Below are 18,260 nucleotides of genomic sequence, written 5' to 3' on the forward strand. Positions count from 1 at the left end.
ATTTCGATCCCCGACCTTAGAGAGAGCGCAAGAAAGAGCACCATGGACCTTTTAGCGCTCTACATTCTAGACAAAACCGGACTCACCGGACTCATCGAAGAGACAACGCGGTAGCTTCGCGCCGCGAAAATCTCACTGCACCCTTGCAAAAAGCAGAAAATTCCTCCCACATTCGGCACCCGGGCGCTGAAGCGTATCATGACCTGGATGCACTTCGTGGACGCCAAGAAGCCTGCGGACACCGATATTGTCGCCAAGCGACCACCACCACCATTTTGCTTCTCTCACTGCTCAAGTTACCGGGATGGCTTCCAGCGGACTCGGCCACATCGTTCGGGCGGGCATCGAGTTTCAGCTGTCGAAGCTTGTGCGTGAGGCGGAATGGGAATCTGGCGCGTGTCTTGACCAAGCCATATTGTGCGAAAGAAGCTGGTGCCCGTAGAAAATCAGCTGTGCATGGCTTCGAGAACCTCAATTATTGTGACCACGGAAGACAACAGAGAGTCAGAGACCGAAGCGCTGGCCCGCGTCATAACCGGGGAAATCACCAATCCCTTATATTGCCAAGCCGATCTCACGTCAACTCCCCAGGGTCCGGCTCAGCTCCCGGTCCCAACGGGACAGTGGCTCGACTCGCAACAGACGGGCGGTACTTTCGATCGGGAATCCTTCTGGAAACACGGCAGAAGGACGAAGGATTTCGACGTTCAAAGCACCACCAAGAACTTGGCACGAATGAGGAAGGATAGCTGCAAGGTGGATACGACAAGTCAACCCAACCCACAGACCGCTGAATTGGAGGCGGCAATTTCGGCTCCAGAACAATTTCTCGTGTCAACGTCTCAGTTGCAGGCGATGAGCTGTTCAAATTATGTAAGCGTTCGCGTTGTTGTCCGGGGGAAATTCAGCGTTCCTGTTGTCTGCTCAGTAGAACCTTGGAAGTTGGCGCGCTCGGAATGAGGATGAGATCAAATTGATTGATTTCACTCAATATAAATAATGACATCATGCTATGACCAACAATGCCCAGATGTCTATCACGTGCATAGAACCGTAAATACAACCACTTTTCGCCTGCAAAGAATCTCGAAGCCGCTCGCCGTCTAAAGATAAAGCAATGTCGTAATGCAAGTCAATAATAATGGGCCTGTTCAGCACCCATTGGGGAAAGAAAGGTCTGAAGATGAAACCGCCAGTGAAGAAAGAAAACTCCCTGGTAATTAAGTGCTCAACACCCCGTCTAATCGTGGCAAGAATTAGAATGGTAAATGACTGGCGGAAGTTGCGTCGTCGATTCCTTAGGTGAGTGTGTAGCCACCGTCCACACGGAGATCGGCACCGGTGATGTACTTGGAGGCGTCACTGAGAAGGAAGGTCACTGCGCCCATCAGGTCTTCGGGCACGCCCATCTTGCCAGCTGGAATGAGTGAGATCCACTTGTCCCGCAGGTCAGGATTCTCATCCAGAATTTTGCGGGTCCTGGGGTGGTTTCAGATCAGCAATCGGTTTCCTGCTTGTTTGGAGGGTGGCGACTTACAAGGCGGTCAGCATGTATCCGGGGCTGATACAGTTCACCCTAATATCCTGCCCTGCCCATTCGACGGCAAAGGAGGAAGCAAGATGGCGGACGGCGGCCTTAGCAGCGTTGTAAGGGGCTTGGGGCTGAGGCACATTGACAATAGCGCCAGACATGCTGCCGATCATGACAATGCTACCAGGAGCCTTGCGCTCCATCAGGTGCTTTGCGACACCGGTCGCGAACAGGTATGATCCATCCACATTCACGCCCCAGAGCTTTTGCATACGGTCATACGGGTAGTTGATAGCGTCGAAGTTCTCGGTGAACCCTGCGGATGTAACAAGGTGATCAATCTTGCCATGTTTCGAAATGACTTCCGAGAGGGCATTGTTCACAGACTCGGGGTTGGAGACATCGGCATAGTGGGCTGTGACATTAGGAAGTCTGAGGACAGCGTATTAATTAGCACTCAATCGAACATTGGTCAATGGGCGAGAACGTACTCTTCAAGCCCAGGATTCTCCTTCTGGAACTGCTCCACCAGCTTTTTTGCGGAGTCTTCCGCTTCCTCTTCTGTTTAATAATTAGTAAAATGCCGGTCCATCCCTGGTTGGAGTCAGCACGTACTATTCAGGTCAACAATCGCCAGATTCGAGCCCGAAGCAACGATTCCTTGTGACATCACCAGCCCTAGCCCACGAGCACCACCAGTTACGAGGGTGACCCTATTCTCGAGCGAGAATTGAGCAAGGGTACGTTTAAAGTGCATACCTCCTCGCCCTTGGACAACTGGGCTGGGAGGCATATGGGCATCATCGGGGTATTCGATAACCACGCTTTCGTCGGTACGGGCGTATTTACCCTCATGCTCTCCAGCAGCGCCCTCAGGAGCCTTTGTGGTGGCCTTCGCAAACGGATCCTCCTTGTCGTCTTTCTGTGCGCGGGGTACCGTGGTAGAGATGGGTCGAAGGAAGTGTCGCGGTGTCGCAGCTAATGCAGCTGGGCGAGTGCTCTGATTGAGTGCCTTGACGGCCTGGCGGGTGACCGCAGGTCTGAACATCGTGTGTGGGAGCGAGTAGGAAAGGTGGTGGGATTGGAACTATCGGGAGAATTGGATGTACCGGTATGGGGGGTTGAGGAGCGGAAGGGATGTACAACGACGACGAGATGAAAAATGTGTTTGTCCAGAATTCTTGAGCTGCGGAAGGAAGACGGGGCCAGCGGGTTTTAAGCTGGCCCTCTTGCCTTCGGTCAAGGGGCGTTGGGGAAGATCTTTCGAGGCGAATGAATAAGAATGGCCGGAGACGGCACTGGCGGTCACCAACCACGTCCTCCGGAGGTGAGCAGGAACCAAGGTGCCCACAGTTGGTAAAAATCAAAATCAAACCCCAAAATGGTTAAATAAAATTTAAATCAGAACGAATCCCTGGGAGAGCTGGGGAATGTGGGAAGCATGTTATTTACAGGCCGATTACCAGTGATGGAACAGATCTCAAACGGGAGCTTTCCTCGCTGCTGCAGCGCCCGCCAAGCAACGCAAGAAACAAGTGATACCAGATCTGGCGCAAACGTGGGCATCTCGGCGGTCAGATTCAGCTCATCGTCCCCATAATTTTTCTCAATTTCCCCCGAACTGTCTCTGTCTTTCAGGTAATTAATCGTCCACAAAAAAAAAAAGTTGATGTCAGGCGGCGATGGTCCACAGGGCCAGGCCCCAACCGCCATGCAGCGATCTGACTAGGATCTCCGCCATCGGTGGGCCCTGAAGCAACTCCAGGCTCCATTTTTAACCTGAATCCCTGCCTTTTCACCTCCGCGTGACTTGCACGCGCCCCATCCGAGCTGCGCGGAGTTTGGCCGCTGTCGATTCTTACTGTGTCGGGTTCTTCGGGGTCAGTTCCTCTTCGCTTTGGCGCCCTTTGTTTTGAATTTCCCCTTTCTTTTGCTGACCACCCTGTCGACTTTTTTTTTCTTGCGAACCGAGATTTCCAGAACCCACTGGCACATGGCCAGATTTCACACTCTGACTCGGGGCCGGAGGGCTCGCGTCGTCCCAATGGAGCTTCCACCTCCCACCTCCTCCGAGTTCAAGGCCAGATGCTCCTCGTACGACGCGATGGTGTTGGATTCCTAGTTGGGTGGTTTGAGTATGCGAGCCATTGAGTATGCGAGCCATTGAGTATGCGAGCCATTGCGTTGCACTGCAATAATCATCGCAAAAAATCAACAGTGTCTCCCCTTGGTGGTCCCATGGACACGACAGCAAACCCCAAATTGGAGCAAGTGCCAGTCCATGTGACCCCTTCAACAATGATCCTGGGGATTAAACTATAATCTTCTGACAAAAAGGTTATCAGGACACTCCCCCTGTCATATCAATTTATCACCAAATTGACTTTGCAAAATTCTTTGAAGCAATCAAAACAAGAAAAGAGTTGGCCGGCTACATTCTTATCAATCCATGGATGCTTCATCGGCAGGCCTTCCCACAACAGCTCTTTCTCAATATATCCGCCATCCAACTGCAACATATTTGATTTTCAACATATCAAATAATCCAACAGTCTGGCAATCCTCTGCTTTCTTTAACCATATCATAGCCTGGCAGATGCGTTGTTTCTGGCAAAAATGTCCTGATGTCCTACTGCGGATTCAAGTATTCGTCATCTCGCGTTGGTGATTTTCTTGTCCATAGCTTCGTGTACAATTTTCCCTGTTTGCCACACCGAAGCATAACGGTCACCACCCCGCGACCCGATTGTTGAATCCATCGCCGGCCAAACATCCCGCGCTGGTTGGAGAGATTCTGGGCCACAAGCACAAATCGCGCCCCATTGGAGCTCCATGTAACCCACACCGTTCTCATCCCCATTTCACAGTCGCCACGCTCTCTCTGAGAGCCTGGGTCAGTCGATACAGAAAATCTTCTTCGGCTGATATCCACCGCTCTGGTAATTCAATCGCTTACTTTGTCTATCCCTCTCTCCAGCGAAGTCCTTTCCGACGTTGTCAGTACTCGCACATTCAACCCCAATTGTGCATAATCAGCAGGAGTTAACAGTTCGAACCCCAGTTAACATTTACCACCAAAGCGTTGTGCAGCTTACTGACTCTCAGTTCCATCAATGTTGATCTTGGTGGGCCCTCTATCTACTCTGACAGAGCGCTCAGGCTCCTTTGATCTTATATTGAAGATGCTGGGATCCCGCCAGACCGGAGATAAACCATTGGATGAGCGATGATATAACGGGGGTTGACTATCTTGAACTCACAATCAGATTAAGCCACAGGCCAAGACCTGGTTCGCCAATACTCAGCATCGTCGGAGCCATCTCCACTTGATTCTAGAAAACTCTGGTGTCACTTCCGAGCCCGACCCCAGTCCGTCCTGTCGCGGACACTCCCGACCCCGGTATCTTCCGAAATCTGAATCACTGGCTGGCACATCTGATCTACTTGAGGCCGCGAGGATGAACAAGCACTTCCCTTCCGTATGCTGGGCTGTTGCGTCCGCAAGTTCATGTTCTGGACCCCATCGCCGAGTCCTGATCAACCTTCCCCGTGCTACCAGCTCCTAGGCTCGATCACTAGGTCCTTGTTGGCACGAGTTGCTGTCGGAGCATCTCGAGGGCCAAAGTCTGTTCAGTTATGTGCCTATATTACCGGATCGGCCCTTTCCACGTCAAGTATGGTTTAATTTCTCTGTGGAGAGTATACTCCAGGGTTCTGGGGCGGTAGATGCAGCCCGATTACTGAAGCCGCTCTGATATTGGCTCGATGTCGATGCCAAGCTTTATATATATCGTAGTAAACTTTGTGCGGTGTGTTGTGATTATAATCATCAAGAAAATCATGATATTGAGCAAATCTAACATGATTCCCATTAATGTTATCAAAGAGGGCTGAGCTTGTATGCACTTGTCCCATGTGATGGCGATGCCTCCGCCCAACAGCTGTCTCAGGCAGGGAGTGTGCACAGGCTCCATCGACAGAAGTCAAGCCATCTGTCTGCTCGAATCTCATCCACCGTTCATCAGCTCTACTCATGCCTCGCCATCTTCACCGGAAAACTCGACGAGCGGCGTTCCGCTCTTGCACTGGTCCTACACGGAAGAGCAAGTTAGCCTGAATCAGGGACTTCTGCCGAAAAGCAGTGAGTGGGGTTAAACTCATCGAAACTCCAAAGAATTTCTTCCGGAAGCTTAGTGGCTGGTCCGTGCACGAACAGCAAGACAGGGATATTCCCAGAAGGGAACCAGCCTGAATTCCAAGGCTCGCCTCGGCTTGTGCGTTCGAGACTCGAAGTTCCGAAACTTCCCCAAGCCACTAAAATATAAAACTCCGGCCCGGCGAAGGAATGGGACAAGAACAACAAATTGGAATCCAGGAAAAGGGCAATCATGTGCAGGGGGAGGGGGACCGCGTGACCTACTCCTTTTTGATGGACCACTTTTGCGATTTTCCCTCTCTGGGGGCTGCGGATGACCGTCTCCATCTTCATGCTTTCAATGACCACTAGCGGTTGGTCTTTTTCCACGACGTCGCCAGCCTGGACTTCCACGCGGAGGACCTTGCACGGCATTGGTGCGAGAACGCTGTTTGTGACGTCCTTCATTCCAAGTGCTTTTTCCATCCATTTTGCTCGTGGGATCGTGAGGCGATATTGTGTGCCGCGGTGAAATGCGGTAACTATGTCGCCGTCGCGGATGACAGTGGTGTCAAGGCGCGTGTGGGGGAAGAAGGATGTGATGACATGCGAGTCTTCATTATTGGGGTGGCTGACCACCTGATCAAAGACCTGCTCGCCGACCTTGACTGTGAATGAGTGATCGCCCATTTGCTTGACTTTCACATCGAAATTGCTGTCGTTGCTTGTTGATGACGAATCTGTGAAGGTCATATGGTGTTCTTGGTAGCCAGGCCCAAATCCGACGGCAGAGCCTTCGAAATTGGCCGTCTTCCCTGTAACAAAGTCGGAATCGTCGTGCAAGCAAGCCAATGCCACTTGTGCCAGCACGTCGGGTTCAATGTCTTTCTTGGCAAAAAGGTCCTCGCGATGCTTCTCGATGTATCCCGTTTCCACCTCTCCGGAGATAAAGTCGGGGCTTTTGCAGATGGTTTTCAGAAACTCGATGTTTGTAACCGGTCCAGCAACCTCGTACTCTTCCAACGCGGCAGCCAGCTTGCGAATGGCTTCTTGTCGGTCATGGCCTCGAACAATCAGCTTCGCGATCATGGGATCATAATGCGCTGAGACTTCGTCTCCCTTTACGAACCCGGCATCGATTCGGATATCCTCAGTTGACGCAGGAGTGCGGACATGGAGGAGTGTGCCGGAGTCCGGGATGAAACCCTGAGCAGGATTCTCTGCGTAGATTCGAGCCTCAATCGCATGCCCATGGCTGGCGATGTTCGCCTCCACTTCGTCCTGCGTGAGCGGAAGTTTGGCGCCTTCCGCAACTTTCAATTGCCAGTGCACAAGGTCTTGACCAGTAACCATTTCAGTGACTGGATGTTCCACTTGGAGTCTGGTATTCATCTCCATGAAGAAGAACTCGCCGGTGTCATTGTCGAATATGAACTCAACCGTACCGGCGCCCTCATATCCAACAGCCAGGGCGGCTGACCTAGCCTTCGCCCAGATGTCTTTCCTCGTTGCGTCAGGCAGATGGGGAGCCGGGGATTCCTCGAGGATTTTTTGATGCCGACGCTGGATGCTGCAATCTCGCTCTCCTAGTGCGACGCAGTTTCCGTGCGTATCAGCGAAGACTTGAACTTCGATGTGTCGTGGTGTAGTGATGTACTTCTCCACCAAGACGTGGTCATCTCCAAAGGAGTTCATGGCTTCCGACTTTGCCGATTGGAGCTGGGCTTGGAACTCATCCTTTGACTGAGCTATTCTCATTCCTTTGCCACCACCCCCTTTGATTGCTTTAATGAGGACAGGGTATTTGATTTTGTCTGCTTCGGCTTCGAGGAATGCGGGATCCTGGTTTTCGCCGTGGTACCCAGGGACGCAGGGTACTCCGGCGGCGGTCATAATCTTCTTTGATTGACTGAGAGGGAGGCAGCACTGTTAGTGAGGCCATACAGTAACCGAAAGCACATAGATGGTTTACCTCTTGTCCCCCATATCCTCAATCGCTTTCCATGGTGGGCCGATAAAGACTAGCCCGGCTTCTGTACATTTTCGCGCAAATTCCGAGTTCTCGCTGAGCTATAGCAATTTGCGTCCTGTTAGTATCGAGACTATAGAATCGTGGAACAATACCTACGAAGCCATAACCTGGGTGTATTCCCTGACAGCCTTGTGCTTTTGCGATCTCAATGATACGGTCTCCATCAAGGTATGCAGACACCGAACCCAGGTTGAATGCGAACGGTGAGCTCAGGGCGTGCTGTGCCCGGCTATCCGGGTCGGTATAAAGCGTGGTGACTCGAATTCCATGATGGGAAGCGGTTCGGCCGACTCGTCTATCCGGGGTTAGTAGATAGAAAAGGGCATGAGGCCTAGCACATACAGAGCAATCTCTCCTCTATTAGCAATAAGAATCGAGTCCAACGCGCGAGGAGGACTTGAGGAGCTGGAGGTAGCTGTCGAGGCAGCTCGTCTTGAGCGACGAGCTACGGCCGTCGGCCCCAGGCGGGCGGAAGTGCGGAGAAGGGATGAGAGCGGCATTGTATGCGAAGGAGGGCACAGGTATCGACTCAATGCCACGAAGCGTATTATACAGAGGCAGTAGCTCGCATATTTCAAAATATAATCAACTCGCCTGAAGATTTCTGAAGGAGCTTGTGAATGGTACTGCGGAAGCTCCTAGAGAGCCCGCTCCGCTTCTTGTATGACGGCGCTGCAAAGAGACCACCGTTTGAGCCGACGCAAAGCGAATGCGGGGAAAGCCGCTGCCACGTGACCATGTTTGCAGCTGCACTTTTTCTTCGCTTGGACACACCAGCTCTGACCTCATCAGCCATTCGGCACTCAGTCACGCCCGTCAACACCATCATTATCGGCCTAGCCTATCCTCAAGTGATAGTGGGTTTCACTTGGGAAGCTCCCGTCTCTCCTATCCCCTTGGAATTCCTTCACCCTCGGACCCACGCAGTCTACCTTCCATCCTGGTCTGTACAGACAACAGTTGTTACGTTCCACCTTAACATGTCCTCCGACGATGAGGAATTTTTCGAAGAGTTCGATGATGACGATATCTTTTGGGTTGAGGAATCCGACCCGACGGCCGCTGTATGCTCGCAACCCACTCATATCTTCTCTCACACCCCCGTAACACGGGGGCTAACACTCAATGGCACAGGATGACCTAGCCGCTACCGCGACATACGACCCTATCCTCCCAGAGGATCCCTCACTCGAAACAGCAGACTTCTATAGCGACTGGGAGGAACTGTCCGACGATTACTATGACGAAGACCCGACCGCTACCCGCAGACTACGCGCGATGGGTATCTTGCCAATCAAAGAGACATTTCATGTCGACGAACCACCCGCAACGAAACGAAGAAAGGTATCGGATCATTATGTAACGGACATGACATCGTTTCAGGGTATTGCGTGGAGGCATCCCACAGATGAGACGGATGTCGTTGAGATCTATGCGCCGGGGGAAGGGGAGAAGGTCTCCCTGCTCAAGAACTGGAGGGAGGTCTTCCGAAATGCAAAACCCGCGATTGGCCCCTTGCGCAGCCGAAAGCCGTCCGCGAAACCCTTGGAGATGACTCTAGTGGGAGAAGGCGAACCTGATCTCGACGTCCCACCGTTGGTAGAGGATACCTCTGAAAACGAAGTGGATGGTGCAGACCCGAGGTCGGCAAAACCGCTATGCGCAAACACGTTCCATCCACAAGTCGTTGTCGATTCGCCGTCCAATTTACCTGTCCATCTGAAAAAGATTGGGCCTGAGAGAATTTCTCAAAATGGTGCGGAGCATGACCTTCAATCGGCGGAAGAGGAGGATCAGGCGCCCACCGTCAATGGGACTACTAATGGAACTTCCGCGGAGGATAAGACCAAGCATTCGGCGGTCGCTGCTCCTCGGAGGGGTCGGAAACGCAAAGCGTCGGTCTCAATAGACGAACAACTTGACCAGCCTGGGAATACTTCGAACGCTGAGACGCAGCCTAAGTTGAAGCGCGTAGCACCATCGAAGTCGCAGGCAAGTAAACCGCCTCCTGCCCCAGCATCTTCCGCCGCGGTTCGGAGGTCAGCGAGACACAAGAAGTAACCAAAGATTCATGAATGATGCTCTTCAACCTTGTATGAGAACATGATGTATTGTTAGACCCCTAAATGGAAATACGTTCTAATTACAAAGCAGCCGAGCAAGCCGCAGGTCATTGAGCATACTCCTTATTAAAAGCACGCCCGATAACCATGCGCCGGATCTCGCTCGTCCCAGCGCCAATCTCATATAGTTTCGCGTCCCTAAGTAACCTTCCAGCTGGGATCTCGTTAATATATCCATTGCCCCCCATCAGCTGGATCGCATCCAAAGAACATTCGGTAGCCCTCTCGGCTGCGTAGAGGATTGCTCCCGCACAATCTTGCGTGCGGATTGCCGCGGCGCCCAGGGAGGCGGAGTTGTCGACTTGGCGGGCTGTGGCATAGGTGTAAGCACGAGAAGCCGCGAGTTTAGTATGCATGTCTGCTAGTTTGCCCTGGATCAGCTGGTTATGGGCGATGGGTGTTCCGAATTGTTTGCGGACGTGGGTGTATGGAAGGACTAGGTCGAGGGCGGCTTGCATGATTCTGTACAGCACAATAAGCGATTAATATCAGTCATCTCATCAATGGTGAGAGGGTAGGGTGTGGTATAACTTACCCTAATGGGCCAGCGCTGAGGACAAGACGTTCTAGATCGAGACCCTCCATCAGGACTTTCACGCCGCGGTTTACTTCTCCAAGGAGATTCTCCCTGGGAACGAAAACGTCCTCGAAGACGAGTTCACCTGTGTTAGATCCGCGCATTCCCAGCTTATCGAGCTTTCGAGCGCACGAGAACCCCTTGAATGTCTTTTCTACGACGAATGCGGTGATACCCTTGGAGCCCTTCTCGGGTTCTGTCTTGGCGTAGACGACGATGTAGTCCGCATCGGGGCCCTGGGAGCACATTAGACACGTTGCATTGCGACAGCACGAGGATTGTGGGACAACTGACGTTTGTAATCCACATTTTGGTGCCATTCAACACCCATCCGCCATCGACTTCTTTGGCGGTCGTCTTCATGCTAACGACATCGGAGCCCGCCGAGTGTTCTGACATAGCCAAAGCACCGACCTTTTCGCCGGAGAGGAGGCCAGGCAAGTAGCGCTCTTTCTGCTCCGGACTGCCATTTAGGGAAAGCTGGTTGACACAGAGTTGTGAGTGTGCTGCATATGACAACCCGATACTTCCTGGAGTTTGGGGAAAGCATGTTAGAGAAGTATGCAATAACAAGTAGACGCGGAGATGGCCCATACCTGAAGCACGGCTGATTTCCTCCATCACCACGCAATGGGCTTGGTATCCCATCGCGAGACCCCCATATTCCTCGTCCGCCGTGACGCCTAGGAATCTAGCCGACGCATATTAGACAGCGGATACGAAAGAAGGCTCCCAGAGAGAGTTACCCAGCATCACCCAATTTTTTCCACATGTCCGGGGGGAATTCATTTTGGGCGTCTGTCTGCGCGGCGACTTCCTCGGGGATTTCCCGCCCTATTCAATCAGAAACTCGTGGTCGGGGAAGCGGGGCGAGAACGAGAGGGCTTGGGCTTACTGGTGAATTCTTGGACTCTTTCGCGTAGCTCAAGCAAATCATCTTCGGAAGGAGGCACGAAACCCTTCGGATGCTTGGATGTTGCCAATGTTCGCACCGCGGGGATGAGGGGTTTCGTGAATCTCGCGGGGGCTCTGAGGGGAAGAGACCGGAATAGATGAGGCAATCGTGTTGAAGCCATCATGAGCATAGGATCTAAACGTGAAGGAATGTACTAGTCGAAGAGATGCGAGCCTGAAGAAATGGAGATATCGAAAGGGCAGAGGAGCGGAGGTGGAAGTCGGGGATGCAGCCGCGGTTAAACACGGCCAGCCTCGCTTTCTCCGCATCTTCCTATGTGCCCTTCTTCGCTCATCGCTTGACTGCTTCACCTCCGCAAACCGCCCGCATCGTCAGTGCTCTCGCTCTTCTGATTTTATATCGCGTGCCTTAATTCTTCTTTTCTCGAGTTTGCTCAGAGGCAATGCTCTAGCCCACTAGGTATCTCGTTCATCCCCCGCAATGCGTGTTCCAACTCCACTCCTTCGCAGGAGTTGTAACAACTCCATAGCGAACACCGTCCGGCTAGCTCCTCGACGATTCGCTCCCCCATCCGCACGACACACCTGCAGAGTCTTAAGGCAAGGCTCTGCTTCTTCCTCTCGATCAATCTCCAGCTACATCCACCCTCATCATGCCTCCGCTATTTCCGTCCTCCCCACCGCGGTGGACACATCTTCGTCTGATTTCAGAGAGAATGCGCAACAAATGCAACAAATGCTGGATCGAATGAACAGCCTGCATACCACGATTGCACAGGGCGGCCCGCAAAAGGCGAAAGACAAGCATATCGCCCGCGGCAAGATGCTCCCAAGAGACCGTGTCACAGCACTCATCGACCCAGGCACCTCCTTCCTTGAGCTCTCCCAACTGGCTGGTCATGATGTGTACCCGGGAGAGGATGTACCAGCGGGCGGCATTATTACAGGAATTGGATCAGTTGAAGGAGTCACTTGCATGATTGTGGCCAACGACAGCACCGTCAAGGGTGGCACCTACTATCCCATCACAGTGAAGAAGCACCTTCGTGCCCAGGCAATTGCCCAGGAGAACAAGCTTCCGTGTATCTACCTGGTTGATTCTGGTGGTGCAAACCTCCCGCACCAGGCTGACGTTTTCCCGGATAAGGAGCACTTCGGCCGCATCTTCTTCAACCAGGCCCGGATGAGCTCGCAGGGTATCCCCCAGATTTCCGTCGTTATGGGTCCGTGTACCGCTGGAGGTGCGTACGTTCCAGCCATGAGCGACGAGACTATCATTGTTGAGAACCAGGGCACCATATTCCTCGCCGGCCCTCCTCTCGTGAAAGCCGCCACTGGCGAGGTGGTCTCAGCGGAGGATCTAGGAGGCGGGCAGCTCCACAGCACAATCTCTGGTGTGACCGACTACTTAGCCGTGGACGACGCCCATGCTATTGTTCTCGCACGCCGCTCGATCTCTAACCTCAACTACCCCAAAACAACAACCACCAACAACCTCTCCCTCGCAGACCGTAAGAGCCACAATGACGGCATAAAGGAGCCCCTCTACGACCCGGCCGAGTTGAACGGCATTGTCGGCACCAATCTCCGCCGCCAAATACCTGTTCACGAAGTCATTGCCCGCATCGTAGACGGCAGCGAATTCGCTGAGTTCAAACGCGACTATGGGACAACACTTGTCACCGGATTTGCGCGCATCCACGGCCACCAAGTGGGTATCGTCGCCAACAACGGTATCCTCTTCTCTGAGTCCTCCCTCAAGGGCGCACACTTCATTGAACTCTGCACCCAGCGCAAGATCCCTCTTGTCTTCCTCCAAAATATCTCTGGCTTCATGGTTGGAGCGGACGCAGAGAAGGGCGGTATTGCCAAAAACGGCGCGAAGCTTGTCACGGCGGTAGCTTGCGCCGATGTTCCCAAGTTTACTGTCGTCTTTGGATCCAGTGCTGGTGCTGGTAACTACGGCATGTGGTACGTTCTCTCCTCCTTCCTCTTTGAAGTACTCATAGCTAATCTAAAACACCACAACTTAGCGGCCGCGCCTACTCCCCACGCTTCCTCTTCATGTGGCCCAACGCCAAAATCGGCGTCATGGGCTCCGAGCAGCTCTCCTCCGTCATGGAGACCGTTGGCCGCACTGCAGATCCCGAGCTCAAGGCTCGCATTGATCGCGAGTCCGAGGCTACCTTCTCCTCTGCGAGGCTGTGGGATGATGGCGTTATCCCGCCGGCACATACGAGACGGGTTCTGGGATTGAGTTTGGCTGCTGCGGTAGGCGGGAATGTGGATAAAGACGTCCAGACGAGATTCGGGGTGTTTAGGATGTAGTTATTTCCCTCCCCTTGACTCCTTAGCTACTTATTTGGTATACTACGAAGGTAGCCTCATTGTCCGGTTGTAAGATGCTGTCTCACTGGGCATAGCATTGCATAGTCACAAATAAAGGCGTAAAAATAGCATTCAACTTACCGTCTTACCTCACCCAGCTACACGGAACAAACGAGTCCTTGCATGCGAGCTTCCGCGGCGGCGCGCTCCGGCCGCCATTACCTACCATACCATCCTCAGCGGATAGACTTCCACACAGACTTCCGCACCTTTCAGTCCCTACCAATCCCAACTCAAAACCTAGTCGTCGTCAACACATGACGAAACTTCTCGAATGCTCTCAGCTCAGATCCAGGCCCCCTACAACCACTGCACACATATTGCGTATTGAGTCGAGTGCCATGGCCAGACCCCGTGCCTCGCACCCAAGTCCACGAGAACTCCTCCTCAAACTCAAGTCAAGTCTGGGATCCCATCGCTCCGTCACTGACCATGAGGGGATTCGAGCGGAAAGGTAGTTTAGCCCTTCGTCACTCACACTCCGTTCTCCCGGGTTCGATCCGGGAGTTCCTGGTGGACTTACTTGCCACGTTTCACACTGAGTCACCAGGTCTGAGATATCTTATACTTTCTCCCACGCGGAGGGCCTGCGGCCAAGCCTACATTCTACGACAGACAAAGAAGTCTATTTTTTTTTGTTTGTTTTTGCTTTGTTTGATTGATGTTCTCCTTAGCAGAAGTCCTATATGAAACCTGCGTCGCGCGCCACAAGCCCCATCTAGAAAATCCCACATCGGAAAAGCTAGTATACATAGAAGATGCCCGCCCGCCCAGCCCAGTTATACTAAGCTACCTTGCACTTGCCAGTTGAGGAGCCGGTAAAAAACCCTATGCCACTGAAAACCCTCGTCGATTCGAGGGAGAAAACAGGACAATAAGGAAAAAGGCATTCCAAGCTGAGCAAGGCTACATCAATGCAACGTCACCATATATGCAAAAGAAAACAATAAATCAGAGGATATAGAACACAAAACACAAAATCAATTGCAAGTCAAACTGTAAAAGCAACACCCACAGCAAGGACAGATTTAAATCTGATCCAAAGCCAAAACCAGCACCACCACCACAAAGAGCGCCGTCAGCGCCGAAGGTAGCCTATTCGAGGCACCTGCGTCGAAGTCGGAGTCGTCGTCGGGACCAGGGTGGCTGTCGGTGCCGGATCCACCCTGGTTGTCGTGGGCGGTGGAACCTGGGGCGAGGAGTGGAATCCCCAGGTTCCCGAGGAGGGAGGTGACAAGTTGGTCACCCGTCGACCGAAGTTTGTCGAAGTCGGTGATGTACTTGTCATTGAGGGCGGTGGTTGGGAGGACCGCCCTCTCACCGGTGAAGAGGATGTACGTCACGTCCGGTTCGTCGTGACCCCTGTTGCCGTTGAGACCCGCTTCGGGGAAGCAGGCACGGGAGAGGAGCCAGGAGGCTTCACCCGTGACCTGCGGGTCGTTGTTGTTGGTGTCGCCAAGAATGGCGTAGAACATTTTATTGTTGCTAGACTATATTAGTCGGTGTGTCTATGAGAGAAGATCATAAAGGATGACTTACCAGATTACCGCTGCAACGTTGTTTCCGGGGGTGGCCGTCGGGTTGGCCTCGAGGAACTTGTTGGGGATGACGATGAAAGGGACCTCGTAGGCGGACAGGGCGCCCCAGTTGGTCAGGGGCTGCCCATCGAGGTTCCCATCGCACCGGTAGTCGATGCCGTCACAGTCCACGTCCATATCGGCCTTAAAGACCAGGGCCGCTCCATCTTGGAACGACGCCCAGTCGCTGTAGATTGTCGACAGCGTCGATTTGTTCTTGACGCTGACGGGGTAGGTGGCCATAGGAGGGACCGTCTTCATGTTGTCGACGGCCGAGTTGAGAGCAGGCACCGGAATAGCCTTCGATGCCGCGAAGGAGGAGGGGGCCACTGTTTGGGCAGTGGCCTGGAGGGCGAGCGAAGTAGCGAGAATGTGGGCGATTCGTGGAGGCATGGTGAAGGTTATTTTAAAGAGCTGGGTGTTTTATTTAAGTCCGGACTTTTAGAGGGTTGTTCTTGCAGTTGTTTCTATGTATTGAACAGCAGTTGGTAGATGGAAGATAGTTGTAGAGGGTAAGAAAGAGGAGGAGGATCCTGGAAAGGGAGGTGTATATATACCCAGGTAATGATAGAGTCTCTACTCCTGAGTCACAGAAGCCATGAATTCCGGGACTCATCTTGCTCGAGTGCTGCAGGAACATACTTTGCAGGACGGTGAAGTGACGGAGTCGAATTCGAGTCACAGATGCGATGAATTCCGGACCTCACCATGCTCCGCCCCCAAGCTCTGCGTCTGGATAGTACTCTGAGGAACCATGGCACGGGTACCACGGGGCACATCGTTCAGGGGCGAGCACATGCTGCCGTCGGAGGTCGAGAATGCCACTGTCTGCGTATAATTGGGACCAGGTCGAGAACGCCGCTGTATCAGTCACAACCCTATTTTGCTGTCAGTATTCCGAGCCAATAGCGAAAATGGAGCACTGGACGATGGTAGCTTGTTTAGAGAAAAGAGGCGAGATACGCCACAGATGGTATGTTTTTGAAGAAATAAACTTTTTCCATTCCTGAGGTGTAGCTTAACGGAGCTAGCATCCGGGTGTATCAAAGACAACAAAGAGAGAAAAAGCACCGGGGCATAGATCTATCGTGAGATAACGTTGACAGCGTATTGTGGAGTATAGGAGAAATATGGGTTGTTGGTATCATTTTATTGTGAGTGTCAACATGTGCAGGTCGTTGGGATTCATGTGGAAGGCGGAAAATGATGTGTTGGTAGTCGAATGAGGCAAGAACATAGCCGGCCCCGGGGGCCAGGGGATATTACAGAATGACGCAAGGGCCCTTGCGTTTTGTTGGTCGTCTCCGTTGCCTTCTCTCCTGTCGACTCTGGCCTTCGCGTTTGCGTGGTATAATATCCCAATCGCCCATCGAGCCTCCCTGGGCGTCCTTTCGGATAATCTGCCGACAGAGGTCGATGAAGACTTCATTAACATTGGCTCGCCGACGAGCCGAAGTCTCATAATATGGTGCGTTGCCCCAACTTTGGGAAAGGGCAAATGCGCGTGCACGTGGTACCACGCGGTCTTCTTCCAAATCCGATTTGTTGCCTACGATGACTATCGGCACATTCTCATCATCCTTGATACGAACGATTTGCTCCCGTAGCTCAGAAAGTTCATTCAGAGATGAGTTGCTCGTGATAGAGAAGACAAGCAGAAAGCCTTGGCCTTGCTTCATATATAGCTCTCTAAAATTGAGATGGGGGATTAGCTCTGGGTAGTCGAGAAAGGAGGAATAACGAAGAATTGCTGATAGGCAGGTATATCAACGACTCAGGATAGGGCACACTAATTACCTCATGGCCGCTGGAGACATGTTAATGAAAAGTAGGGCACACAAGGAGAGTTCAAGCTGCACTTACTGAACTGTTCTGTCCCCGCCGTGTCAAGACTATGGCATTAGATGTTAGCTCACCTTTTAGTCTCCATACGCCCAGAGCTGTTCAACATACATCTCTAGTACACATTGTCGGCCCTGGGAAAATATTAGCAAGGTGGCCATGATAGCAACTAGGAGATAATGAGCATACGTCTACTTCGATATATTTGCGATATGAATCTTCAATAGTCGGGTCATAACTTTCAATCCAAACATTTTGCACAAATTGCGCTACCAAGCATGAGCAATTGGCGATCCGGAAATATGTGACTGCTGACGTGGCTGTGGATTTAAGTGATCAGGCATGCATACCAGTAAGACAACTTTTGCCCACTCCTCCTATTGCGCGCGGCGGAGAATCAGTACTGGGACTTGGTAGATTTCGGGGTAGAGAACAGCCTACCGGCGCCTAACACGGCAATATGATATTCCCGTCTGCCGGCGACACGGAGCCATCGTTAGCACCCAACGTGTATATCATGCGACCCAAACTGAACTCCCGGGTAAGACTCACTGTGCGCGCATTGGAATAGGCAATTGTGATAGCAGCAGCTAAAACCGAGTCTCTGAATGGGAGTTGGCTTGCTCAATGGCAGGAATTATGCCAGACACGTCCAACAAGCGTCCGCAAGTATGTAGTATACGCTTCGTTCTCGGCGGCAGGCAAGTCAAAACCTGTAATAGTCTTGTAAGCCGAAGGCACACAGTTCCGCGGATTGCGTTGCGATGCGCGTGCTTGCGGAGTGAGCGACTGCTGGAGCGGATGGCGGACAGGGTCGTTTGGGGGTCAGGGAGCGGGGGAAGCTAGAAGAGCAGCGATGGCAACACACGGTCCGTTACATCGGTCTTGATGGATATTCAATCAATTGCTGACCGATTGGATGGTTCTGGGAAAGATGAAGGCGCTTAAGGCGAAAGAGGAAGCGAGGGAAGAGAAAAGCAGAGATCGGGAGGGAGGAGGAAGCGAGAGTGTGCGTCCAGAGGTTCGAGAACGAACTGCAGTGGAGCGAACTAACGGTTCGAACAGTTCGATGGAGAGAACGCGCGATTGAGTGCCGGTGGGGGCGAAGGCACGGCCAGGCCGACTCCAGTTAGTCCGAAG

The 18,260-nt window shown here is 52.6% G+C and overlaps 7 protein-coding genes across 7 annotated transcripts; 2 read left to right on the top strand and 5 right to left on the bottom strand.

Moving 5' to 3' along the window:
* Nucleotides 1-1,129: 1,129 nt before the first annotated feature.
* On the bottom strand, nucleotides 1,130-2,755 carry BJX67DRAFT_43224 (putative D-arabinitol dehydrogenase ArbD). The gene is made up of 4 exons (XM_071034996.1): nucleotides 2,147-2,755; nucleotides 2,023-2,092; nucleotides 1,538-1,963; nucleotides 1,130-1,479 (listed from the first exon to the last, which is right to left on the bottom strand). The coding sequence occupies exons 1-4, from the start codon at nucleotides 2,577-2,579 to the stop codon at nucleotides 1,299-1,301; spliced, it is 1,110 nt and encodes a 369-aa protein (XP_070887495.1). The 5' UTR covers nucleotides 2,580-2,755; the 3' UTR covers nucleotides 1,130-1,298.
* Nucleotides 2,756-4,880: 2,125 nt separating this feature from the next.
* On the bottom strand, nucleotides 4,881-8,366 carry BJX67DRAFT_42634 (acetyl/propionyl/methylcrotonyl-CoA carboxylase subunit alpha). Its single transcript, XM_071034989.1, has 5 exons — nucleotides 8,041-8,366; nucleotides 7,795-7,993; nucleotides 7,639-7,736; nucleotides 5,952-7,575; nucleotides 4,881-5,622 (listed from the first exon to the last, which is right to left on the bottom strand). Exons 1-5 carry the CDS (start codon nucleotides 8,196-8,198, stop codon nucleotides 5,563-5,565), a joined length of 2,139 nt encoding a protein of 712 aa, XP_070887496.1. The 5' UTR covers nucleotides 8,199-8,366; the 3' UTR covers nucleotides 4,881-5,562.
* A 115-nt stretch (nucleotides 8,367-8,481) lies between these two features.
* On the top strand, nucleotides 8,482-9,792 carry BJX67DRAFT_349702 (uncharacterized protein). Its single transcript, XM_071028769.1, has one exon. It carries the CDS (start codon nucleotides 8,824-8,826, stop codon nucleotides 9,757-9,759), a length of 936 nt encoding a protein of 311 aa, XP_070887497.1. The 5' UTR covers nucleotides 8,482-8,823; the 3' UTR covers nucleotides 9,760-9,792.
* BJX67DRAFT_349705 (isovaleryl-CoA dehydrogenase) lies at nucleotides 9,793-11,543 on the bottom strand. Its single transcript, XM_071028770.1, has 6 exons — nucleotides 11,294-11,543; nucleotides 11,145-11,232; nucleotides 10,995-11,089; nucleotides 10,693-10,928; nucleotides 10,357-10,634; nucleotides 9,793-10,283 (listed from the first exon to the last, which is right to left on the bottom strand). The coding sequence occupies exons 1-6, from the start codon at nucleotides 11,481-11,483 to the stop codon at nucleotides 9,869-9,871; spliced, it is 1,302 nt and encodes a 433-aa protein (XP_070887498.1). The 5' UTR covers nucleotides 11,484-11,543; the 3' UTR covers nucleotides 9,793-9,868.
* A 99-nt stretch (nucleotides 11,544-11,642) lies between these two features.
* Nucleotides 11,643-14,314, top strand: BJX67DRAFT_349707 (putative 3-methylcrotonyl-CoA carboxylase, beta subunit (MccB)). Its single transcript, XM_071028771.1, has 2 exons — nucleotides 11,643-13,284; nucleotides 13,347-14,314. Exons 1-2 carry the CDS (start codon nucleotides 11,795-11,797, stop codon nucleotides 13,639-13,641), a joined length of 1,785 nt encoding a protein of 594 aa, XP_070887499.1. The 5' UTR covers nucleotides 11,643-11,794; the 3' UTR covers nucleotides 13,642-14,314.
* A 155-nt stretch (nucleotides 14,315-14,469) lies between these two features.
* Nucleotides 14,470-16,150, bottom strand: BJX67DRAFT_43797 (glycoside hydrolase family 75 protein). Its single transcript, XM_071035000.1, has 3 exons — nucleotides 15,836-16,150; nucleotides 15,241-15,745; nucleotides 14,470-15,186 (listed from the first exon to the last, which is right to left on the bottom strand). Exons 2-3 carry the CDS (start codon nucleotides 15,669-15,671, stop codon nucleotides 14,730-14,732), a joined length of 888 nt encoding a protein of 295 aa, XP_070887500.1. The 5' UTR covers nucleotides 15,672-15,745; nucleotides 15,836-16,150; the 3' UTR covers nucleotides 14,470-14,729.
* On the bottom strand, nucleotides 15,872-17,049 carry BJX67DRAFT_44141 (putative RAS small monomeric GTPase (Rsr1)). Its single transcript, XM_071035003.1, has 2 exons — nucleotides 16,545-17,049; nucleotides 15,872-16,156 (listed from the first exon to the last, which is right to left on the bottom strand). Exons 1-2 carry the CDS (start codon nucleotides 16,955-16,957, stop codon nucleotides 15,982-15,984), a joined length of 588 nt encoding a protein of 195 aa, XP_070887501.1. The 5' UTR covers nucleotides 16,958-17,049; the 3' UTR covers nucleotides 15,872-15,981.
* Between the last annotated feature and the right edge of the window lie 1,211 nt (nucleotides 17,050-18,260).

The sequence above is a fragment of the Aspergillus lucknowensis genome, assembly GCF_044049455.1.
Source record: "Aspergillus lucknowensis strain CBS 449.75 chromosome Unknown BJX67scaffold_13, whole genome shotgun sequence".
Lineage (NCBI taxonomy): Eukaryota > Fungi > Ascomycota > Eurotiomycetes > Eurotiales > Aspergillaceae > Aspergillus > Aspergillus lucknowensis.